Below are 26,576 nucleotides of genomic sequence, written 5' to 3'. Positions count from 1 at the left end.
CAGGCTGGTCTCGAACTTCTGGATTCAAGTGATCCTTCTGTCATGGCCTCCCAAAGTGCTGGATTATAGGCATGAGCCACTGCCCCCAGCCAGTTCTCACTTCTTATGGCAGAGGGACTCAGGAGGCAGAAGGAAAACCTTCCTTTTATCCTTCCAGAAATTCCCAGTTGGAAGACTATATAGGAAGGTCATGGTGCTGGATTTCTTCCTGGCTTCCATGCTGTTCCCATCCCCCAGTTGGTTTTACCTCTTCCTCCTGCCTCAATATGTGGCTGTAATCCAGATTCTCCAGCCTCCATTCACACGGATTTTCCTACACTTCATCCATGCCCCACCTTCAACTAGAGTTTTCCTGAGCAGGGATATGTCCTGATCCATACCACCGGTCTTTATCTCTCCTGAGTTTGTCCTGAACTTCCAGCTGTTGAACCATAGACAATGGTTTGACTCAACAACTCTAGAGCCAGCCCTGGTCCTGTCTGTCCTCAATCTTCCCTCTGTTCCAATCAAGACACCTGGAGTTCACTTCAACTCCTTGGTCTCCTCCTGTTTCTTCCACACCCTGTCAGTCATGCCAGTCATCCTTTGTGGTATCTCTTGCATCCTTCACGATGTCTCTTGCATTTGTTTCATCTTTTTATATCCAGTACTTTCACTCCAGGGCAGATCTTTCATCTGAGCATTTATTCATCTCTTCAAAAATAATTACTGCATAGCTCTTGAGTTCCAAGCGCTGTGAGAGAGGCTGATCAGAGTTTTGGGTCACTCTAGCTGCTGCAGGGGAACAGGCCGTAGAATGGCAGGAGAGGAGGTGGGGGCATTGGCTGAGAGGCTGGTGCAGTTGCAGCCTGAGAGGCAATGATGCCTCTTGGTCAGGTGGTTGCCGTGGAGACTGGGGAGATGTGGGCAGACTTGGGCTATGAGCATAGGCTCCTGAAAGAGTCTCCTGCCATTCCATATCCCCCATGAAGCCTCCCCTGCCACTCTGGTGTCTAAGATCATCACCCTCCTTTGAGTATGCAGTGCCTCCCTTGGCCCTTTGCCTGTGTAACCAAATATGTCCTTTCTCTAAGCAGTGATTTTTGAGCATTTTATAAAAGGGACCTCTTGAAAACATGAAGAAAGCCCACACACCTTTTCCCCAGGAGAATGTTCCTTCCCATGAAAGTTTACATAAAATTGCAAGATGTTTAACCATGGGTCCCCTGTTCCCTAGGCTAAGGACTCTATTATCTCTATTGCCCATATGCCAACCTCTCACTTCTTTCCGTCTTCTTCTCTTATTGTATTTCAGTGGACACAGAAGATGCTCCAGACATACACTTCCATGATGGCGCCCTCATTCCTGATAATTTCCTTTGGAAACACATGATATTCACTTGTCCATTTTTGTAAAGTCATGCAAAATTTGGTTTGAAATGTTCTAAAATAACCTAAGAATGTGGTTGGCTTAATCGTTCAATTTGGAGCACCTCTTTGGGCCAAGGGATTGGAGAGGGGGAGCTGTGGTCAGAGTTAGGTCTGCTGGCACTGCAGATAAACAAATGCTTTCATTGTGAATTGTGCTCTATAAAGGTCCAAGGGTCTTTCCAGAAGAATTTAGCACTAAGTTAAATCATTTTGAGGCTGGAGTGAATTTAGAGAAGACTCATTAATGTTCATGTGATCATGTGACAGGTCAATACCACTTTAAATTGTTCCAAATGGTCTAACATGTGGCTTGAAAAATAACAGAGGAAACAGTTGTAAGGATGATTGCATAGTGCTCTGTTACTGTTCCTTTTGTTTCTAAAGCCAATGTGAGGTCCACACAACTGTGAGACAAAGGCGATTACTTTGGCATTGAAGGCACTTTTGCAGGACTGCTATCAGTTTGCAGAAAATGTCCTCCTCCTGGCACTAGCATTGTCTTCTGTTAAAGCGCTTTCCACAGAGCATTCCTTAACTGCAGTCCACAACAATTTTGGATTTAAAACTGAGGACTCAAAAGAAACTTTTTTTTTTTGAGAGTTCTGTATATATTCTAGGTGCTAATCCTTTGTCAGATAGATAGTTTGCAAATATTTTCTCCCATCTATAGCTTTTTTTTTCATCCTCTTCACTGGGCCTTTCACAAAGCAACAGTTTCTGATTTTTATGTGGTCCAATTTATAAATTTTTCCTTTTATGGATCCTGCTTTTGGTGTCCAGTCTAAGACCTCTTTGCCTAGCTCTAGATTCTGAGGATGTTTTTCCTATGTTTTTAATTTCAAAGCTTCATAGTTTTATGTTTAAGTCCATGACCCATTTTTGAATTAATACTTGTGTAAGGTGTGAAGTCTACCTAGAGATTCATTTTCTTGCCTATGGATGAGACTAATTTTTAGAACCTGATATTTGAATGTATTTATTGTGCTTCTTTTTTTTTGCTTTCAGTACAGATGCGGTCTCACTGTGTTGCCCAGGCTGGGTGCCAACTCCTGGCCTCAAGTGATCCTCCTGACCAAGCCTCCCAAAGTGCTGGGATTACAGGTGTGAGCCACTGGGCAGGACTACTGTGCTTTTGTGTTTTCTCTTCCACTAGCCCTGAGCTGAAGACGAACATCCCAGACTGTTCTGTTTTCTTCTGTCTTTCAGCATCTCAGTATGGAGGGGCTCCAGATGGATCCAAATAAGGAAATGAAAACATTCATCTTTTAAACATTAAACTGTTTCACCAAGTTTCTTGATGAAAAGATCAAATGCATGCAAGATGACTAATAACAAGATATTTTATTCTAAAATGGTCTTGTGTACAATTACAGAGATCCACCATGACAACCCTGCTCTTTCTCACTCCACTAGCCCTGCATTAAATCGGAAATTCACACAGAAACACTGATTCATTGTGAAATTCAACCTGAAACGTTCAGCAGTTCTCATGACTTTTTTGCACTTATAATAGATTTGTTCATATTTATGTTAATTTGTAACTATCTCATGGACTTGCAAAGCTTTTAGCTCTCTACCTGTGTGATATTTAGAAAATAACTTATTTTCCATTTAAAGAGGTTAGTTGAAATATTCAGATAATCCTATCTGTTTTTAAATATAAGGTCTTTTCCAAGTTTTCTGATTATGCATCTAGAACTGGCAATTGATATGTGGCCTTATCAACATACTGAAAGCACAATTACGCAGCTGGGCCCGGTGAGGGCTGGGATAAGCCGGCATCCAGACACGTCAGACAGAACTACTTTCCTCTGCCTTCTCCCTTGCCCTCTAACCACGAGGAATGATAGTGCCTTTTGCTCTAGGTCAAAATGTCAATTCTCACAAAAGGATTTGAATAACTGGTCTCAGGAATGGTTTGAGGTTCTCCAGGGTTGACACCAGAGTAAGACTTTTAAAAAGTCTCTGGAAAAGGTAATGTGATCTCTAAGAAGTGTAGCAGCATAACTTAAATATATCAGTTTTTATTAGAGATGACCCTTTCTTCTTTTAATAATCACATTGTCACTATGCAGACCTGCATTTTTCATGAAAAATTTCATGTCTGATTCTGAAGGCGTTTCCGCTTCATTTGCAAGCATTTCATAAATGCTGATGCTCTCAAACTTTGCTTTTTGCTCAAAACTGTTCATCGTTAAGTGACTCTTTAATAGCTAGTTAATAAAATACTTTCACCCAACAAAGACCAGATTGTGCAGCTGGTAATTTCAGATTAATACGGAACAAGCTTCACTAACAGCGAATTTTTAATTTGCAAGTATAAAACTCCCTCGTGCATATTTAGAGGAAGAGATTCTTAGAATAAAATTGGAATGCTTCCAATTCTCTTTATTCTTAGGCACTTCTTCAAAATTATCTTGTAGAGTAAGAGTATGATTTTTAAAATTAAGTGTATTCAGGGGGCTTTTATTTTTTTCCAGAACAAGCTAGAACTTCTGTGGTATAGACAGAACAACAGGGCCCTAGGTGGTCTCCCAGATCGGGTTCCCTGGAAAGACTCAGATGGAGATGGATGTAGGTGGTCTACTGGGAACACCAGCCAGAAAGAAGAGAGGGAGGGAAGCAGCCCTGGGCAGAGGGAGAAGCTAAGTTGTGATGCAACTGCAAGAGAGCTGTCAGCTGATCCCAAGGGAACAGCAGAAGCTGGGAGAACCCTCGGAGTTGTCCAGGCAAGGAGAGGGGCTGGGTTTTGGTACTATCACGTGACTATCCTAGGATGCAGGCTGCCCCAGAAGGGGTGTAACCTTGTTTGCAGTGGCTCCCTTAGACTGTAGCAATTCCTGGGGTGGGATTTAGCTGTGGTGTCAGCACTGGCATGTGGGGAGCCAGGTGCTTGAGTGCCTTGGTCCCGAAAGGGGTATCCGAGGGGCCCAACTCAGCATCTACTGTTGGGTTGTGCCCCAAATGAGCAGTACGGGGTCTCTTTTCTTTTGTTCATTCAGTGAACATCAGTGGAACGTGGTTAAAGAAAGGGATAAAGACAAATGGAGGCAGACAGAAGATCCACTGTGGGTCACAGTGCAGGAGCCGAGCACGTGAAAGGAACGACTGCCTTCAGCCGGCCAGCCGCAGTCATGCCCAGTGCTTTGAACACATGGTTGGCTTTTATTTATTTATTTACTTTTAAATTTATATATATATATTTTGAGACAAAGTCTTACTCTATCACTCAGGTTGGAGTGCGGTGGCACTTTATTGGCTCATTGCAACCTCTGCCTCCTGGGTTCAAGTGATTCTCCTGCCTCAGCCTCCTGAGTAGCTGGGATTACAGGCACCTGCCACCATGCCTGGCTAATTTTTGTATTTTTGTAGAGACGGGATTTCACCATATTGGTCAAGCTGGTCTTGAACTCCTGACCTCAGGTGATCCACCCGTCTTGGCTTCCCAAAGTGCTGGGATTACAGGTATGTATTTTTAGTAGAGATGGGGTTTCACCATGCAGGCCAGGCTGGTCTCGAACTCATGACCTCAGGTGATCCGCCTGCCTTGGCCTCCCAAAGTGCTGGGATTACAGATGTGAGCAACTATGCCTGGCCAAAATGTTGGCTTTTGTTAGCATTGCCTACACTGTGAGTTTATGCCAGATTTGGGTGATGTGATTTTATGTTTACCATTACTCCTTCTCCCTTGCTTGTAACTTCTGACTCAGGTAGCTCGTCCTACTTGACTGCACAGGCTGTCCCTTTTCTTTCCCACTGTGACCTGGCACCAGGGTTCCCAGACATGGTCTGCCAGACCCTTGGAGCTGCTCCTCCCACGCAGAAGTTCGCGAGTCTGCGTGCTGGTCAGAACCATCCTTGGAACATGAGGAGCATGACTGTGGCTGTCTGAGCCAGAGCTGGGTCACATAACCTCTACCAATCCACTCTGGAGAGCTGATGCAGATTGGAGTAACAGCGGGATCATGTTTTTTTTTTTTTTTTTTTAATATTAAGTTCTGGGATACATGTGCAGAACGTGCAGGCTTGTTACATAGGTATACATGTGCCATGGCGGTTTGTTGAACCCATCAACCCATCATCTAGGTTTAAAGCCTTGAGTGCATTACGTATTTGTCCTAATGCTCTCCCTCCCCTTGCCCCCCACTCCCCAACAGGCCCCAGTGTGTGATGTTCCCCCCTCTGTGCCCATGTGTTCTCATTGTTCAACTCCCACTTATGAGTGAGAATTGTTTGGTTTTCTGTTCCTGTGTTAGTTTGCTGAGGATGATAGTTTTCAGCTTCATCCATGTCCCTGCAAAGCACATGAACTCATTCACTTTATGGCTGCATAGTATTCCATGGTGTATATGTGCCACACTTTCTTTATCCAGTCTATCATTGATGGGCATTTGGGTTCGTTCCAAGTCTTTGCTATTGTGAATAGTGCTGCAATAAACATACGTGTGCATGTGTCTTTATAGAATGATTTATAATCCTTTGGGTATATACCCAGTAATGGGATTGCTGGGTCAAATGGTATTTCTGGTTCTAGGTCCTTGAGGAATCGCCATACTGTCTTCCACAATGGTTGAACTAATTTACACTCTCACCAACAGTGTAAAAGTGTTCCTATTTCTCCACAGCCTTGCCAGCACCTGTTGTTTCCAGACTTTTTAATAATCACCATTCTAACTGGCATGAGATAGAATCTCATTGTGGTTTTGATTTGCATTTCTCTAATGACCAGTGATAATGAACTTCTTTTCATATGTTTCTTGGCTGCATAAATGTCTTTAAGGATCCACTCTTCAGAGCTGATTCCGATTGGATTTTGGTCAGCCGTGAAGTGGTATCTGGCTGCAATGTACTCCACTTCAAACAGTTATGTGTTAGGATGAGACCGTCTTCAGGCCTGAGATCCGTTTCCCATAGAGTTTCTGCTCTCATTGTTCAGTTCCCATCTATGAGTGAGAACATGCGGTGCTTGGTTTTCTCTTCTTGTGATAGTTTGCTAAGAATGATGGTTTCCAGCTGCATCCATGTCCCTACAAAGGACACAAACTCATCCTTTTTTATGGCTGCATAGTATTCCATGGTGTATATGTGCCACATTTTCTTAATCCAGTCTGTCACAGATGGACATTTGGGTTGATTCCAAGTCTTTGCTATTGTGAATAGTGCTGCAATAAACATACGTGTACATGTGTCTTTGTAGTAGAATAATTTATAATCCTTTGGGTATATACCCAGTAGTGGGATGGCTGGGTCATATGGTACATCTAGTTCTAGATCCTTGAGGAATTGCCATACTGTTTTCCATAATGGTTGAACTAGTTTACAATCCCACCAACAGTGTAAAAGTGTTCCTATTTCTCCACATCCTCTCCAACACCTGTTGTTTCCTGACTTCTTAATGATTGCCATTCTAACTGGTGTGAGATGGTATCTCATTGTGGTTTTGATTTGCATTTCTCTGATGGCGAGTGATGATGAGCATTTTTTCATGTGTCTGTTGGCTGTATGAATGTCTTCTTTTGAGAAATGTCTGTTCATATCCTTTGCCCACTTTTTGATGGGGTTGTTTGCTTTTTTCTTGTATATTTGTTTGAGTTCTTTGTAGATTCTGGATATTAGCCCTTTGTCAGATGAGTAGGTTGCAAAAATTTTCTCCCATTCTGTAGGTTGCCTGTTCACTCTGATGGTAGTTTCTTTTGCTGTGCAAAACCTCTTTAGTTTAATTAGATCACTTGGACTCGGGAAGGGGAACATCACACACAGGGGCCTATCATGGGGAGGGGGGAGGAGGGAGGGATTGCATTGGGGAGTTATACATGATATAAATGATGAATTGATGGGTGCTGACGAGTTGATGCGTGCAGCACACCAACATGGCATAAGTATACATATGTAACAAACCTGCACGTTATGCACATGTACCCTAGAACTTAAAGTATAAAAAAAAAAAAAAAAAGTTGTGCAATCCTCAGTATAATCTAATTTTATTGTAGTAAAATATACGTAAAATCTAGTATTTAAAGTGTTTGATTTTATGGCATTAACTACAATCAGTGTTATTCAACCACCTCCATTATCTAATTTCTGAACTTTTGTTACCCTGAATGGAACTCTCATACTCGTTAAGTAGTGACTCTTATTATTCCTCTTCCATGCTTCTGTAAACCACAAATCTGCTTTTTCTTGCTATAGATGTGTCTACTCTGGATATTTTGTATAATGGTATCCTATAAAAAAAAAAAAAAAAAAAAAAAGAAAGAGTTTCTGCTGAGAGCACATGGGCCCTGAGAGTGCACTTCTCCTGGAGGCTTCACCATGAAGATCCCCCCAGTTATTGGCAAGTTCATCCCACCTCCACTTCCAAACCCCCTACACGAGGGAAAGACGGGCCCAATATGACACTGTGTGAACTCTGATTTCCTTTAGTAACAAATACTTCTGTTAAAATATATCCAGATGTCAGTGCTAGATGATAAATGTGAATGAACACATTTTGGTTAAATTAGTATGATTATTTTGACTTTCCAGTATTTACTTGGTTTGTTAAGTATTTTTACTTCTCTTACCACTGAGGAAAGAAAAGTGGGATAATTTATTTTGAGGAAGGAAAACTTAAAGCTATCACATATGTGAATCAACATGTGAGGTATCTGAGTGTTGAAACCACGACTGATCCTAATTGATACTTACAAGTTACAGAAAATGTGGCAATGGATTGCTGATCAACATTTAAAAATTGAAAACCTGTTGGTAGATAACATGGTTTCTCCAGGAAACAAATGGCTGCAATCCCAACAGATTTGGAAATATCTCATTGACCCAAAGCAAAAAAGTCACTAAAAAGAAAATGAAATCAAATTTCTAAAATTTATACAAATATTTTACCTTATTTTTTCCCTTGGTTCCTTTCTTTTGTTTTTTGGTTTTCTTAGGTTGCTTTTCCTTTTTCTTCTTTTTCTTCTTTTCGTTTTTTTCTTCTTCTTCTTGGTTTGCAATGATATCCTCAATAACCTAATGAAAACCAAAATAATCATAGCATTTTCACAGATCCCTATCAAGAGGAGGACTGTTTATCCTGTCTGGAAGGAAGTATTTGTGCTGGTCAGTATCACCTCTCTGCCTGGCCCTGGACCCTGCAGGCCGACCCCTTGTGGGGTATGGTGGGGGTCCTGCCTGCCATCTACCCTTAGCTGGATTCGTGAGTAGGGGGCAGCAACCTCAGTGTAGATGGAGAGAGAGTCTGAACATTTCTGAGCCCGATTCCTTTCCTAATTCCACCTGCTCCAGCTCTTGGAGGTTCCACAAACTCTAGGGGAGGTCACAGCTTCCTCAACGTCTCAGCAACAGCTGGATGTGCCAGCCCTGACCACAACTCATCAAAATCCAGGGGGAGGATGCCACTGTTTCCTGCCAGGCTCTGATGGCAACAGCCACTCTTGCAATAACTTCCATTTTCATGAGTTGGTTTCTTTCACCAGTGATTTAATTTATATTCCCTACAGTGACAAAAGACCTTTTATCCTCCTAAATTATAAAATATTTGTTAAAAAGCATCCAGTTCACATAGGATTAGCATCATGCAGAACTATTATACATTTGTTTTAAAAAAACATGTAATTCAGTTCAATATAACAGTGTTCACTGAGCACTCACTCACTGCCATAGAGAGCTGTGAATTCCAGGAGATATAAAGGTGACAATGACAGGACACGCTTCCTGTTTGGCTCCCGGGGCTCTGCTCATCACTCGTCATGTGGCCAAGACAAGCTGCATAAGCTCTCTGAGACTCAGTTTCCTCAGCTCTGAAATGGAGCCAGTATCTCCGTACACAGCACTTAGGATCCACCGGGCATGCTTCTGAGAGTCTCCCGGAGACAGACTCCTTCGCTGCTACACCAGACGCACGGGGGTTGCTGTTGTTGCCCCGTTTTATGGATGAGAGAACGGGGACACACAGAGTGCAGTATCCCAGCCAGGGACACACAGCTAGTGAGTAGCTGAGCTGGGATTCAGGTGGCACTAACCAGGGTGAATTTCACAACGTAGGGAGAAAAGAGGCACGATGCATAAGAATACATGTCAACTTACTCCATTATACAAAATGCACAGAGTGAAACCAACAATCCATACTCCAGTCTCAGGTACATACAGATGTAGTCCAAGTACAAAGGAAAGTAAGGGAATGACCTACTCCAAATTAAGTACAGCAGTTGCCTTTGAAGATGCAGCAATTAAAACATTGGGGGTGGGGAGACAAGGGCTAATATCGTTTTATCCTAGTGTGGAAAAAGGAGAGAGGTGAAGCATGTGTTGTGCACATATTTGGCCATGCAAAAATGATCTTTTCCCAGTCGGGGCAACATGATGAAACCCCATGTCTACAAAAAAATACGAAACATTAGCCAGGTGTGATGGTGCACACCTGTACTCCCAGCTATCTGGGAGGCTGAGGTGGGAGGATTGCCTGAGCCTGGGAGGTAGAGGCTGCAGTGAGCTAAGATCCAGCCACTGCCCTCCAGCTGCGAGACAGAGTGAGATCCTGCCTCAAAAAATGAAACAAAACAAAACAAAAACAAAACAGACAAAGGCTCATCTCGACTCACAGAATCAAGGTGTGGCTGCCCAGGTCTTCATTGCGCTGGAGCACTCGGAACACAGACATCGTTTGGACCTTAGAAACTGCAAAACTTTCAGAAAAGTAAAGACTTAAAAAAAATAGTCTGATATCTAAAATATGAGCACCTGAAAAAAAGATGAAATCCTTATTTGTGGAGTATACATTTCACTGTGGCCTTATCAGTTAAGCCTTTTAAAGTCTTACCAATTATATGGTTTATTTCATCTCTCTCCTTTTAAAGTTTATTAGTTTAAATTTTTGAGTATTACATTTTCATGGTTCACAATTCAAAAGTTACGAAAGAGTAATTATACATAAATACATAATATACAGTGAAAGGTTTCCTCCCCATACTATTAACCAGCCAAGAAGATCCACTTTCTCTTTTTATGTTTATTTTTTATTAAGGCATAATTGACAAAAATTTAATATATTTACAGTACACAACATGAGGTTTTGATACATGTACACATTGTGGAATGATTAAGTTAAGCTAACTAACATGTCCATCACCTTACATTCTTAGCATTTTTTTGTGTGATGAGAACATTTACAATATAGTCTCTTAGCAATTAAAAAATATACAAAACAATATTGTTAATTATAGTCATCATGCTGGACAATACATCTCCAGAACTTTTTCCTCCTGTCTAATGGAAACTCTGTACCCTTTGACCAACATCTCTCCATTCCCTGATCCTCCCCTCCCACCCTTGGTAATTAGTACTCTACTCTCTGCTTCTGTAAGTTACATTTTTTTTTTTTAGATTTTATTTATAAGTGAGATCATGCAGTATTTGTCTTTCTGTGCCTGGCTTATTTCACTTAGCATAATGTCCTCCAGGTTCACGCATGTTGTCACAAATGACAGAAATTTCCTTCTTTTTTAAAGCTGAATAGTGTTCCATTGGGTATATACAATACATTACGTTTATCCATTCATCCATTGAAGAACACTGAGGTTGCTTCCGTATCTTGGTTACTGTGAGCGATGCTGCAATGAACATGGAAGTGCAGACATCTCTTTGACGCACTGATTTCATTTCCTTTGGATACATACTCAGTAGTGGGATTGCTGGATCATACGGTAGTTCTATTTTTCATTTTTTGAGGAACTTCCACGCTGTTTTCCATAATGCTTGTGTTAATTTACATTCCCACCAACAGTGTACAAGGGTCTCTTCTCTCACATCCTTGCCAACATTTGTTATCTTCTGTCTTTTTGACATCCTAACAAGCGTGAGGTAATATCTCATTGTTTAATTAGCGTTATGTCTGTTGCGTTGAGCATTTTTCCATATACATGTTGACCATTTGTACGTCTTCTTTTGAGAAATGTCTATTCATGTCCATTGCCCAATTTTAAATTAGGTTGTTTTCTTGCTATAGCAGTCTTTAAATTCTTTATATACTTTGGATATTAATGCCTTTCAGATGTATGGTTTGCAAATATTTTCTCCCAATTCATAGGCTGACTCTTCTCTTTTGTTTCCTTGCTGTGCAGAAGGTTTTTAGTTTGGTGCAATGCCATCTGTCTACTTTTACTTTTTTTGCCTGTGCTTTTGGGGTCATATCCAGAGAATCACTGCCCAGATCAATGTCATGGAGATTTTCCCTATGTTTTCTTACAGTAGTTTTACAGTTTCTGGTCTTTCATTCATGGCTTTCACTCATTTTGAGTTGATTTGTGTATATGGTGAGAGGTAAGGGTTCAATTTCCTTGTTCTGCATGTGGATATCCAGTTTTTTCACATCACTTATCAAAGAGACTTATCCTTCTTCCATTGTGTGTTCTTGACACCTTTGTTGAAAATCAATTTGCTGTAGTGTGTGGGTTTATTGCTGGGCTCTCTCTTCTGTTCCATTGATCTTTATGTCTGCTTTTATGCCAGTATCACGCTGTTTTGCTTTCTGTAGCTTTGCAATATATTTGGAAATCAGGAAGTGTGATGTCTCTAGCTTTGTTCTTTTAGCTCAAGATTAACCGGATATTTGAGGTGTTTTGTGGTTCCACATAAATTTTAGAATTGTTTTTTCTATTTCTGTGAAAAAGTGTCACTGAAATTTTGATAGTGACTACATTGAATCTATAGATCACTTTGGGTAATATGCTCATTTTTACAACATTAATTCTTCCAATTCATGAGTACAGGATATCTTTCTATTTATTCGTGTCCTCTTAAAATTATTTCATCAATGTTTTGCAGGTTTCAATATACAGACTCTTCAACTCCTTGGTTAAATTTATACCTAAATTTTAAAAAGTTACTATAAATGGGATTGTTTTCTTGATTTCTTTTTCAGAGGGTTCACTGTTAGTGTATAGAAATGCTACTGATCTTCTGTATGTTGACTTTGTATCTTGAAACTTTACTAAGTTTGTTTGTCAGTTCTAATAGTATTCGTAGTGGAGTCTCTGGGGTTTTCTTTTCTTCTTTTTAAAAAATTTTAAAAATTTAATACAGACAGGGTCTTGCTTTGTTGCCCAGGCTATTCTCAAAAACCTGTGCTAAGTGATCCTCCCATTTCAGCCTTCCAAACTGCTGGGATTACAGGCGTGAGCCACCGTGCCTGGCCTCTGGATTTTTCTACATACAAGATCAAAAATAGGCAATTTCCCTTCTTCCCTTCCTATTTGGATGCCTTCTATTTCTCATTCTTGCCTAATTGCTCTGGCTAGGACTTCTGTACTAGGTTGAATAAAAGTGGCAAGAGTGGGCATCCTTATCTTGTCCAGCTCTTAGAGGAAAAACTCAGATTTTTTACTATTGAGTATGATTTTAGCTGTGGGGTTTTTATATATAGTCTTTATTGTGTTAAGTTCCTTCTCTGCATAATTTGTTGAGTTTTTATCATGAAAGAGTTCTGAATTTTGTCAAATACTTTTTCTGCATCTATTAAAATGATCATATGATTTGTATCCCTCATTCTGTTAATGTGGTATATTACACTGATTGATTTGGATAGGCTGAACCAATCTTGTGTCCCAAGGATAAATCCTGTTTGACCATGGTGAATGATTCTTTTAATGTGCTCTTGAATTTGGCTTGCTAGTATTTTGTTGAGGGTTTCTGCATCTATGTTCATCATGAATATTGGCTTATAATTTTCTTTTCTTTCAGTGTCTTGTCTGGTTTTGGTATCAGGTTTACACTGGCCTTATAAATGAATTTGGAAGTATTTATTTCTCTTCAATTTTTGGGAAGAATTTAAGAAGTATTGGTATTAGTTCTTTACATGTTTGGTAGAATTCACACAAGAAGCCATTTTATCCTGGGCCTTTCTTTGTTGGAAGGGTTTTGACTACTGATTCAGTTTCTCTACTCACTATGATTTTCTACTTTTTTGTGATTAGTCCTGTTGTTGTATAAGAATTTATCCATTTCTTCTAGGCTAATGAATTTGCTGGTATATAATTATTCATAGTAGTCTCATGATCTTTTGTATTTCTATAGTATCAGTTGTAATGTCTCCTCCTTCATTTTAACTTTTATTTGTCTGACTCTTTTCTTTCCTAGTCTAGTTAACAGTCTGTCAATTTTATCTTTCACAAAACCAACTCTTAGTTTACCTTTTCTGTTGTTTTTTTGAGGTTCCATTTCATTTATTTTTGTTCTAATCTTTATTTCTTTCCTCTGCTATTTTTGTACTTAATAACAGTTTGTTTTTCTTTCTCTAGTTCCTTGAGGCATAATGTTAGGTTGTTTGAGATCTTTCTTCTTTTACGGTGTAGGCATTTAATGATAGAAATTTTCCTCTTAGTACTGCTTTTGTTGCATCTCATAGGTTTTAGTACGTTGTGTTTCCATTTTTATTGGTTTCAAGATATTTTAAAATTTGCCTTTAAATTTCTTCTTTGATCCATTGGTTGTTTTAGGAGCATGTTGTTAATTTCTATCTGTGAAATTTCAAAGATTTTTCCTTTTATTGTTTCTGGTTTCACACCATTGCAGTCTGAAAAGATATACTTGATATGATTGTGATCTTCCTAAATTTGTTTAGGCTTGTTTTGTGGCTGAATATATGATTTGTCCTGGGGAATGTTCTATGACCATTTGAAAGGAATGTATATTCTGCTGCTGTTGGATCAAATGTTCTGTATATGTCTATTAGGTCCATTTGGTCTAAAGTGTAGTTCAAGTTCATTGTTTCCTTATTAATTTTGTTTGAATGATCTGTTCATTGTCGAAAGTGAGGTATTGAAATTCCCTGCTATTATTGTATTGTAATCTATCTCTCCCTTCAGATCTATTAATATTTGCTTTTCATATTTATATACTCTGATGTTTGGTACACATACATTTGCAATTATTATATCCTATTGAACTGATCTCTTTATAATTATATAATGATCTTACTTGCCCTTTTTACAGTTTTTGACTTAAAGTATATTTTGTCTGACATAATTCTAGTTACCCCTGCTTTCTTTTGGATTCAATTTACACGGAATATCTTTTTCTATCCCTTCGCCTTCATTCTATGTGTGTCCTTAAAGGTAAAGTGAATCTCTTGTATGCAGCATATAGTGGAGTAATTTTTAAAAAATCCATTCAGCCATGCTATGTCTTTTGATTGGAGAATTTAATCCGTTTATATTTGCGATAATTATTGACAGGAAGAACTTACTGCTGCCACTTTGTTTGTTACTTTCTGATTGTCTTGTAAATCCTTCTTTCACTTTGTTCTGGTATTATTTTCCTGATTTCATTAGTTTATCTGTATTGTCTTGTAATTTGCTGAGCTTCTTTAGAATACTTATTTTGAATTCTCTGTCACGTAATTCACGGATCTCCAATTCTTTAGCGTCAGTTAGTGAAAGTTTATTGTGTTCTGTTAGTGGTATCGTGTTTCCCTGATTCTTCATATAGTCTTATAAAAGAGTCTGCAAATTTCAAGAAGTAGTAACCTCTTCCAGACTTTATGGACTGGCTTTGGTAAGGAAAGACCTTCACCTGTGGGCAGCAGGGTTGAGGGACAGAGGCATGCCGGGGGCACTGTAGCACTGGGTTTAGTGTTGTGAGGTACCAAGTGTTGGGGCATGTGGTGGCTCCAAATCTGGGGGAGCATTCAGTCTTGCCATTTCAGGCAGCTGGAGTCTGTGAGGTTGGCACCTGCTTAGTCCTTTGTGGCTGGGGCCAGCTGCAGGTGCACATGTGGCAGTGGGGGCCAGCAGCTTGCATATGCATAATTGCAGAGGCCCGTTGCAGGCCAGCAACACCATCTGCATGCATGGGCAACTTCAGGCTGAGCTGGAGGGGTGCATGCACATGTAGCTACAGGGACTAGCTTTGGGAACAAGCATAGTGTGGGGATAGGAGCTGGAGGGCATGGCCAACTGGTTATGCTCACCTAGTTGCGGGGGCCAGGCTAGCAGCTACTGCAATAGTCTGGCTACAGGAGCTAGCCTTGAGTGCATGCAGTGGTGAGGTTGGAGTCTGTGGTAGGGGGCTCCAAAGTTGTTTTTTGGCATACATGCAGTAGCTGCTCTGGGTCCCCTGGCCCAGAGAACCTGTGGAGGCAGTATCTGGGGTGATTTCAAGGAGATGTGGTGACTTAGGCACCTAGGGAACATGAGGGCCACTTGGGTGGGTCACTGGGCTGGGGTCACTGTGGCAGGAGCAGTCATGTTGCTCTGGGTGGCTCCAGCAGGGGACGGGAGACTCAGGCACCTGGAGATTGTGAAGGTGAAAAGAAATGCAGTGTCCTCAGTGGTGAAAACTGAAGGAGGTCCACTGCTTCTGTGCAGGCAGCTGGTTTCCTCAGATGTGAAAACTGTAGGAACTTCTGCAGAATATGCTGTTGGGGTTCATGATAACAAACCCTGAAGGGTCCTCTGTGGTGAAAGCTGCAGGTGGTTGTGTGGTGGTCTTGAGGGCTGTTGAGTTACTCAGCAGAAGTCTGCAGGAGTCCTGCGCTAAGCAGGACACAGGGGTTTGTGGTGACTTCCAGTATGTGGCCGATCATGATACATTTGCTAAAAAATCAACCCAAATACTTTGGATATGCTTCTAAAGACACTTTATACACACATACTGCAAATATACATATAATGCATACACACACAGAGCACACTGGCATTGCTGTGTTATGTTTGCCAATTGTATAGGTGAACAGTAATATGTCACTGAAGTTGTCTCTTTTTTAAACCAATACAAAACTTATTTTATCTGCACTCTTCAGTTATAGCAAAATCTTCCAAGTGCACACAGATGTACACATGTACACACACAAATGCACATTATAGACATCAACTTGTCAGTTTTATACAAATGTTAGCATATTATAATACTGTTCTGGTTCTGCATTTGTCACCTAATAATATATCTTGGCCATCTTTCCTTAGTGATACATACACAGCTTCATGGTTCATTTTTTAAGGGTGTATTGTAACAATTTATTTGGCCATTCCCCTACCAAATAAGATTAACATTATTTCTAACAGTAATCTGCTGTCATTTCTAATAGTAATCTGCTACTACTAACATTGTTGCCATGAATAAATGCATGCAAATATCATTTTGCAGGTGGTGAACATATCTGCAGGATAAATTCCTTAAAGTAGAAATGCTGGATCAAGTGTACGCACATTTGTAATACTGTTAAACTTCCCACCATGGGTTGTGTCAATTTACCCTTCTGCCAGCAGTGTAGGAGAGGGCCTGTTTCCCCATATGCTCGTTGTCATAGTGCATCTTGTTTGCCAGTTACATGGGTAGAAATGTAGTTGCTTTTGTTTTTTTTGAGAAGCCAGTATTGAATTTATTTTGTTCCTGTTCATCAACTCGAGCAAAATCTTCCAAAGTTAAAAGTATACTTTACTGCCTATTAAGTCAGCCATCATTTTTTTGGCCTCAGGGTCAAATTTGGCCTGGTGCCTGTTTTCTTTTCCCAAAATATAATTTTATTGAAGCATATCATATACTCACTCATTTCAAGTGTGCAATTCAATAATTTTTCAGCAAGTATATCAAGTTGTGTTCCACTACCATAAATCAGTTTTAGAACATTCTATCACCTCAATAAGATTGTCTCATTTCCATTATTTGCTAATCCCTTGTCTCTCCGCTTCCCAGGTGTATCAGTCCATTCTCATGCTGGTATGAAGAAATACCCAACACTGAGTAATTTATGAAGTAAAGAGGTTTACTTGACTCACAGTTCCACATGGCTGGGAAGGCCTCAGGAAACTCACAATCATGGTGGAAGGGGAAGCAAACAGGTCATTCTTCATATGGCAACAGGAGAGAGAAGTGTCGAGCAAAGGGGGAAAAGCCCCTTACAGAGCCATCAAATCTTGTGAGAACTCACTCGCTATCACGAGAACAGCATGAGGATAACTGCCTACATGAGTTAATTACCTCCTAACAGGTCCAACCCACAACAAATGGGCATTACGGGAACTACAATTCAAGATGAGATTTGGGTGGGGACACAACAAAAGTATCTCTCTAAGCAAGCACTAATCTACTTTCTCTATCTACAGGTTTCCTTTTTCTAGACATTTCATATAAATGGAATCATAAAATATATAGTCCATCGTGTCTGGCTTCATTCACATTGCATAATGTTTTAATATGGCATAATGCTTTAAGTTCATTCACTGTTGTAGCACTGTATCAGATGTGCGTTCCTTTTTAATTGCCAAATAATATTAAGTTGTACGGATATACCATATTTTACCATATTCCCCAGTTGATATGCATTTAAGTTGTTTCAAATTTTTGGCAATTATGACCAATGCTGCTATGAACATTCATCTACAAATGTTTTTGTGTGGATATATGTTTTCATTTCTTTTGGCTAGAGTCCTAAGAGAAGAACTGCTAGGTCCTTTGGTAAATTTATATTTTACTTTTAAGAAATTGGCATGATGTTTTCCAAAGTGGCAACATTCTGCATTCCCACTAGCAATGTATGAGGGTTCCCTTTTCTCCACATCTTCATCTGTAATTGTCTTTTTTTTTGTATCTGTCCTCATGGGTGTGAAATAGCATTACATTTCCGTTTTAATTTTCATTACCCTAATGACTAATAATGTTGAACATGTTTTCATGTTCTTACTAGCCATCCAGATATCTTCCTTTGTGAATTGTCTGTTCAAGTCTTTTGCTTGTGTTTTGACTGAACTGTCTTCTTATTGAGGTGGAAGAGCACTTTGTATTTTCTGGCTGTAAGTCCTTTAGCAGGTAGGTATTCTGCAAATATCTTCTCCCAGTCTGTTACTTGTACTTTCATTTTCTTAATGGTATCTCTTGAAGTGCAAAAGTTTTGCATTTTGTTGAGATTCAATTGATCAATTTCATCTGTCAGTGTAGTTTTAATTTGCATTTCTCTTACATGTGTGAGGTTGTTCATCTTTTCATGTGTTGAACATCTTTTATTATGTTTCAAATTCATCTGAGTTTTCTCTTTCTGAGAACTGTCTATTCATATCCTTTTGCTGATTTTTGTATTGGGTTATTAATCTTTTCTTATAGAGCTGTAGGAGTTCCTTACATATTAGAAGAAAGGTCTCTTGTCTGTGATACTTATCACAAAAAATTCTCTCAGGGTATCATCTGTCATTTCCCTCACTTGGGGTCATTTTTTTCCATGTAGGATTAAAACAATTTTGTGTGTGTAGTCGAATTTATCAATTTTTTTTCTGCTATGATTCCTGGGTTTGCACCATAGTTAGAAGGATCTTTCCCATTCTGAGGTTATGACATATTTCTTTCTTCGCTTCTTCTAGTCCTTTTGTGTTTTTGTTTTGTTTTATAAGTAAGTGTTTGATCCACTTGGAATCAATCCAAAGTAAAGTGTAAAGAGTTAGGAATTTAATTTTCTTTTTTCTTAGATGACCACCTGGCTCTTCTTATACCATTTATTTCCTTTTATTCCTTTCACATTTGAGATGCTGTCTTTATTATAAATTTCCATATGTATTTGGGTCTATTTCTTGATTTTCCATTCTTTTCAATTGATGTGCCTTTTCAGCCTTTTGTCTGTGCCAGTGGGCTCCTAAGAATATGTTTTCATACCTGGCAAAGCTAGTTCCTCCTCACTATGCTTCATTTTCCAAATTCCACTGGTTATTCTTGGTTATTTGCTTTCTACTTAAAGTTTACTTTGGTCATCCTCCCTGCCTCCTCCCTGCCAATGCCCCAATATAATGCTATTGGTATTTTTATTTGGATCATATTATGTTTATAGATGATGTTTAGGAGTCAAGGTATGTATGGTGTTGAGTATTCCTACCTAAGAGCACGATATGCTTTTCCATTTCTTCGCATCCCTCAGGAGTGTTGTAAGTTTTTCTTCACGTAGAGTGTACATTTATCATTAAGTTTATTCCTGGGCATTTTATCTTTGCATTGTTGGTGTTGTAAATGGTCTCTTACATTATATTTTCTAGCTAGCTACTGTTTGTATGCACAACAGCGATTGTTTTCTGCATATTAATTTTGTAATCCCCCATCTTGCTTCTCATATTATTTAAAGTAGTTTTTAGTTTATTCTCTTTGCTTTTTTGCTCTTTATTCAATGCTTTTCTAAATATTGAACATATGCGCAAAAGGTGATCATGTGCCTCTTCCATTCCCCTTTAGAACACTAGAAAGCGGATATATTGTTTAGTAGTTCCTATGGGACAACGTTAAATAATGGCGGTGATGATGGCTATTCTTGAATTTTTCCTGACACTCATGAGTGGAAATGTTTCTAGTGAATTTCTTTAAGCATGACACTTGGTTTTGAACTAAGACATATTTAATAATGTTCAACAAGTATCCATATATTCCAGTTCTGTAGGCTTCTATTTTTAAATATCAAGAATGGATATTAAATTTGTAAAATGCCCTTGCAACCTCCAGAGTGAGGAACTTACGGTTTTCCCTTTTGGATTTTTTAATACAATGCAGTGCATTCATAGACATCCTTAACCCAAACCATTCTTGCATCCTGGAATAATCACCTCTTGTGTTTTACTAGTTTAATGTGGTGCTGGTTTTAGTGTGCTAATACTTTAGTTAAAATGTTTGTGCTAATACTTATAAGGGAGACAGATCTGTGTCCTTTTTTTTGTGTTCAATCTTTTCTTTTTGGGTTTTGTATCAATGTTATGCTCGTTTCAAAAAAAGTATTTGTATTATTTTTGTGTCTTATTAATATATATTTCACCTGGTACGTACACTGTTATAAGGATAATGCTTGGCTTACTCTCTCTTCATACTATGGCTACAATGGCTACTATTACTGCTACTATTAACACTAGTAACAACGGTGATGATGTTCTGAAGGGTTTCAATGTGCCAGCTCTGTTCTAAGTACCTCACATGTACTGTCTCATTTAATTATTACCTCGGTGCAGGGAGGTAGGTGTTGCCAGTAACCTCCACTTACAGATGAGAAAACTGAATCGGCGGGTGGGGGGATGAAGCTTGTCTAAGGTTGCAGGTCTAGTGTGTGGCGGAACTGTGATTTGTAATCACCATGCCATTCTGACTCTTCAATCATCTGTCTTTCAAGGCTAAGCTGCTTTGTGGTCTCCTCTGTTCTCTCTCAATGTGTTAACCAGACATTCTCAATTTTCTTTTGACTAGTAGTTTTTAATGTTTCTCATGGCAATTTAGATGTTCTACCAACATTCTTAATCCTATAATCGCTACCTTTCTAACTGAACATAAAATGTGTCTGGATGCTTGCCATGGACTTCCAAGACACAAATTGTGCCTGGCAATTTAGCTGGCGGGACAACACCTAAACACATAAAAAAAGTGAAACAACTCCAAATCAAAATGACAATCACTCAAGGCAGGGCTTAACAAACTGCCAAATAATAGGGTCAATATTTAGTGCTCACGGAATTCAGTGGAGAAGGGAGGAGTCCTGTGGAGGGCTGAGGCAGCCTTTGGGAGCGGAGGTTGGTTTCCGATGGAGAAGTGAAGGAAGAGCAATTCCTGTGTGCTTAATTCTGAGGGCTCTTGGAGGGGAGCACAGGGACAAAGGGAGGGTCAGTCATACTGAAGTCCTGAAACCCTGAGCGACAGCCTGGTTTTTACTGCTGCAGAGAAGTTTATGTTACTTAACGAATTCCTGTTAAAGAACATCAGGCTGTTTTCTTCTTTGTCAATGCAATAAACAAGGCAGACGTGAACAGCATCCATGGCAGGGGTCAGCAAATTATGGTGCATGGGCCAGCTCTGGCCGGCAGCCTGCCCATTTTCGAAATGAAGTGTGACTGGAACACAGCCATGCCCATCATTTACATGTTGTCTATGGCTTCTCTGATGCCTGTATTAGTCCATTCTCACATTGCTATAAAGAACTGCCTGAGACTGGGTAATTTATAAAGAAAAGGGGTTTAATTGACTCACAGTTCCACATGGCTGGGGAGGCATCAGGAAACTTACAATCATGGCGGAAGGGGAAGCAAGCATGTCTTACGTGGTGGCAGGAGACAGAGAGAGAGAGAGCACAAAGGGGGAAGTGCCCCTTATAAAACCATCAGATATTGTGAGAACTCACGATCACAAGAATAGTCTGGGGGAACCACCCCCATCAGGTCTCTCCCTTGACACGTGGGGATTTGAGATGAGATTTGGGTGGGGACACAGAGACAAAGCATATCAATGCCATATTGGCAGAGTTGAGTAGTGCCAGGAAAGAATGCATGTGCCACAACCTAAAATATTTACTATTTGTCCCTTTACAAAAAAAGAATGTTGACCTCTGACTTATGACTTCTCTTATTATTTCTTTAGTATAAATTCCTCAAAGAGCATTTATGAGCCAAAGCACATACACATGAAAAGTTTTGATATTCATTTGATCCATGTTCCTTAAAAATGTCATGCTAATTTACATATCCAGTAGCAATGTATAAGAGTGACTTTTTCCCACATGCATACCAACTCCAGTCATTACAATGACCTAAAATTTTTACCAGTCCTATAGATGAAAAGAGATATGGCAACATTATACATTTATTTGCCAGGGAGTTTTAAAATTTATTCTTATGTTAAATTCCTGTTCATATTCTTTGCCTTCTTTTTTATTGGGATGTTCCAATTTTTGTTATTATTTTCTGAGAAATATTTATACATGAAAAATACCCATTATCACATATGTTGCAAATGTTTTCCTCAGTTATCATATAACTTGAACTTCATTTGTGATTTTTTTTCGGCCATTTTGCTATTTGAGCTTTATGTAGTTAAGTATACGGGCAGATTCTCTTCATGGTGTTTGCCTAGGGTGCCATGTTTATGAAATTTTTCTCCAATTCAAACAATTTCTTAAGTAATTTGTGGCTTAACATTTTTACATGTAAATATTTAATTCATCTGAAATTTATTTTGTATAATAAGGAAGGCTCTACTTGATTTTGCCAAATGGTGAGCCAGTTATTATTAAATAATATTATTTATTAGTCTGTCCTTCCCCATTTATTTGAAATGTCATCAGTATGCTACTGAGTTCTGATACATATACCTGACTAAGTTTCTGAGCACACTATTCTCAAGTCAGACTCCTTGAGTTGGAATCTCAGCTCCACAACTAATTTGGCCAAATTTTTGATCTTCATAGTTTGGAAGAATTAAATAAGTTGACTTATATAAAGTGCTTGCATGGTACTTGGCACAGAACATCTGTCCAACAAATGTTATCTGTTATTTTTGTTGTTATCCGTCTATTCATTTTCTAGCATTGTGGTGTTTTGGTTACTTTATATCTTTATAATTTGTTTTATTTCAATATGGAAAGTTCCCTATTATAGTTTAAAAAAAAACTTTTGGGATATTTCCATGCATTCATTCTTCAGATACTTGAAAATAATTATGTCAATAAAAACTTGTTTTGATACTAACTGGAATTGCATTAACTTCACAGAATAATAAAAAGTGTGTATTTATACTTTACTCAGTCTTTTTATCCAGCTAAATAATTGTTCAGTCTATCATTCAAGTCTTCTTTTATCTTCTTCAGTGCGATTTTGTCAGTGTAATTCTGTTCAGTTCTGTATAATTTGTCAATATAATTTCTTGTTAAATGTATTGGGTTTCCTAGGGAGATAATGACATGATCTTAAAACAATGATAAAATTCTCACTTTAAAATATTTATCACTTCTTTCCTTTTTCTTATTTGTCTGGCATTTTTTAGAATGTCCAAGGAAATATTCACCAATAGTTCTGATAGTAACTATCCTTTTCTTGATTTTGACATTTTTTTCAACATATTTAACCTAATAATTTTATTTCCTTAAAAAGGAAAACATTTTTAATTTAATTTAAAAAATTAGAGACTATGTTCTCATGGCTGTAAAATTAATATTATCATTATTAAGAAAAATGAAATATATATTGAGCACTTACTATGCACTCATTTCTATGATTTTAAAGAATCTTAAAATATGGCTCTTGCCCTTAGAAGGTTTATAATCTCATGGAGAAGATAAGCCTTCTGTTCTTTTGTTCAGCAAATATTTGTTGAATGTTTACATATGCAAATTAAAAGTCCTTCCTCTTGAGAAGTTGACAGGCTAAGGAAGAGATAAAGCATGCACATGAATGTTATGATACAAGTTTGTAAATGGTGAACCAGCTTAACAGAAATTCAAACAAAATGCTGTATGTTTGCAGGCCCCCGGCATTAAAAGAAAGGTGTCCATGTGAAGTAGCGTAGGGTAAACGTCAAATGAGTGATGTTAATAGCACAGGGCTTTAGAGGAAGGGTTAGTCACCCAGGTTGTGGGCAGTTGGGGAAAATTTTACTCAGGAGATAAGACAAATTGTCCTTATTGATTTTCACTTTGACAATGCATCTAATGCCTCATCATTGAGTACAATGCAAATCTTCTCTTGGTTTCTATGCTAAATACTATGAAGCTAAGAATAATTTTCCTATTCCTAGTTTACGAAGACATTAAAAAAAATACTTTTAAATGTCAATTTCATCAAATGCCACTGAAGCATCTACAGAGACGATCAAAGGTGTTTCACTCGAAAAATATTAATAAGACAAGGAGCTGGGTCTTGACAGGGGAGCAGGAGCTAAGCAGAAAGGCGCCCAGAACCAGAACTCAGGAAGAGCATGGCACACCCAAAGGAGCAGCGGCATGAGCCAGGAGCACAGGTGAGTGAGTGGACTTCTGGAGCCAAGGGCCTGCTGAGGGGGTGGGGCATGGAGATGAGAGGGAGAGGGAAGCTGGGAGCAGAACACAAAGGGCTCCTGCAGCCAAGCTACTCAGAATTTACTAAGAAAATGACCTTCACACATCACCACATCTCCTTCAAAGATAAGATGGTGAAAAAAAAAAGAACTCATTCTGAATAAATATGAAAGTACATACCACGATGAACACCCAAAAGTATTTCCATGTAAATATGTATAGAAAAATAAACAAGACCTATTAAGTCTATAAACTCATTAATTTCAAAGTTTAAAGAAATGCCATTTGATATATTTACACTTCATTTCTTAAGCATATTAGTACCTGTTGTATGGTCTTGTTAGAGAAAATAATAGCTGAGCCTCCTTCTTCAATGTCAGGGTAGTCAGGAAATGTCCCAGTTAAATTTCTGCAGAAAAAAAAATAGCAAATTAAAATAGAAATGAAGTCCTCTCCTGTTATATACCCCATTTAATTTATTTGCTTATATTCATTTAAATGAGTGATGGTCATTAAGGGTGGAGGGTTCCCTGTAAATCAAGGGCCGGGCACGGTGTCTTGAAGAAACTGAAGGTACTGATGGCATTCAGTAGCAGGTTTCCTTCCTCTAGAGAATTGTTAGTCTGATGCAAACATCTCTCTTTAAAACAGTTTGTACTTTTTCCTCCTCCTTTTTTTTTTTTTTAATGTTGAGATGCTCTGTGTTTGAGTTAAGAATGAAGACAGAAGCACAAATCATTTCTTCCTGTTTAAAATTGAGAATAAACACAGGATTTTGAAACTAAACAGAAGGACAGAGTTGTCGAAATTACACAGTTAGTAATAACGTGTGAAATAGACACCCATGGTTTAGTTTGAGGCCCTATGTTTTATTGGTTCCAAATAGTATTATTTTTCGGTAACCACATTTTAAAAAAGCAGACTTTGAAATTTAGTGTTGAGAATTTCAGAAGGGGTAGGTAGTTAGTATTCTTAAAAGAAACTGACTTTGACGTGAATGTTATATTTATTGTATGTAAGACTACCTGCCAAGTTAGTTCCATTAATTCACAGAAGTACAGAATCTGAGGTTCAGAGGTGACCACCATGTTTAAAATGGCTCTCAAGAAACTGGTTCCCAAACTTTTGGCCTTAGAAGCCTTTTATATTCTTATTAATTTTTGAGGATCTCAAAGAGTTTTTGCTAGATGAGTTACAGCTATCGATAATTTACTGTGTTAAATATTAAATCTGGCTGGGTGTAGTGTTTCACACCTGTAATCCCAACACTTTGGAAGGCTGAGGTGGGAGGATCACTTGAGTCCAGGAGTTTGAGGCTGCAGTGAGCCATGACTGCACCACTGCACTCCAGACTGGGTGACAGAACAAGATCCTATCTCCAAAATAAACAAATAATTAAAGCTTAGAAATTTATAAAATATATATTTTAGTTAATTTAAAAATAAAGTAAGCTCATTACATGTTAACATAAATAACATTTTATGGATAATAAATATATTTTCCAAAACTAAAAGAAAAATGTAGCGAGAAGAGTATCACAGCTTTGCATCTTTTCAAGTCTCTTTTGTGTCTGGCTGAATGGCAACGACCTGGATGCTTATATCTGTTTCTGCACTCAGTCTGTGGAAATCTTTTGTTTTGGTTGAAATATAGGAAGAAAATCTGGCCTCACATGGATGAGTACATAGAGCAAGAAGAAGTATTTTAATAGCCCTTTTAGCTAACTGTGAATATTCTCCTTTGATGCTACACCACAGCTAGACAACTAGTAGCTTCCTACAGGCTAGCTGTGATGTGGAATCTGAACCCATGTCAACAAACTTTCTCCCTCTCTGTCACATGAAAATCCATGGATCTGTCTTGTGCCTGGAATAGACCTTTTACCCATGCATGATTTTGTGTCCTCAGGTCTTGGTCACTAGAAAACAATGGTTTGCAGAATTATGTGGGTCTTCCCACAGTTGATACATTTCATCATATTGAAAATCGCATTCATTAATAATACCACAGATCTTATAATGGAAGGTCTAAGTCATAGGAACCTCTCCAACTCATAGGAGTGAATACAAATTTTCTAAAATCATAATTTTTTTCTGGAAAGCTCAAATTTTACCATTGGCAACAACTACTGTCGATGGTTTATTCTTCTTCAGGTTCATCTGATTCACTTTTGAGGAAAGTCTCCCCAAAACCCAAAGTCCAGAATTTGTCAGTTGTTTTCTCAAGGGACAAATGATGTTCCATTAAGAAGTGGCTGGTTCAACTCAGGGCTGAAACACCTCACAGGTGCTTCCTGGAGACAATCTTTACGCTTTGGTGTGCAGCAGAAGGGATTTATAATTAACTGCTGATTTTGTCACATAGAATGTTAAAAAGCTATGTGTTTCAAAGGTCAAGTCTG

General features: G+C 38.7%; 1 protein-coding gene across 1 annotated transcript in view; it reads right to left on the bottom strand.

Annotated features, from left to right (window-relative positions):
• IQCA1 (IQ motif containing with AAA domain 1) overlaps positions 1-26,576 on the bottom strand; it is a 175,243-nt gene that overhangs the window by 77,881 nt on the left and 70,786 nt on the right. The window contains 2 exon segments of the mRNA XM_030916569.1: positions 8,293-8,418; positions 24,500-24,584. Coding sequence (XP_030772429.1) covers positions 8,293-8,418; positions 24,500-24,584 — 211 coding nt within the window.

This window comes from Rhinopithecus roxellana, chromosome 14 (assembly GCF_007565055.1).
Source record: "Rhinopithecus roxellana isolate Shanxi Qingling chromosome 14, ASM756505v1, whole genome shotgun sequence".
NCBI classification, from domain to species: Eukaryota; Metazoa; Chordata; class Mammalia; order Primates; family Cercopithecidae; genus Rhinopithecus; species Rhinopithecus roxellana.
Note: the sequence above shows the minus strand (reverse complement) of the source record. Positions and strands in the feature narration are given on the sequence as shown.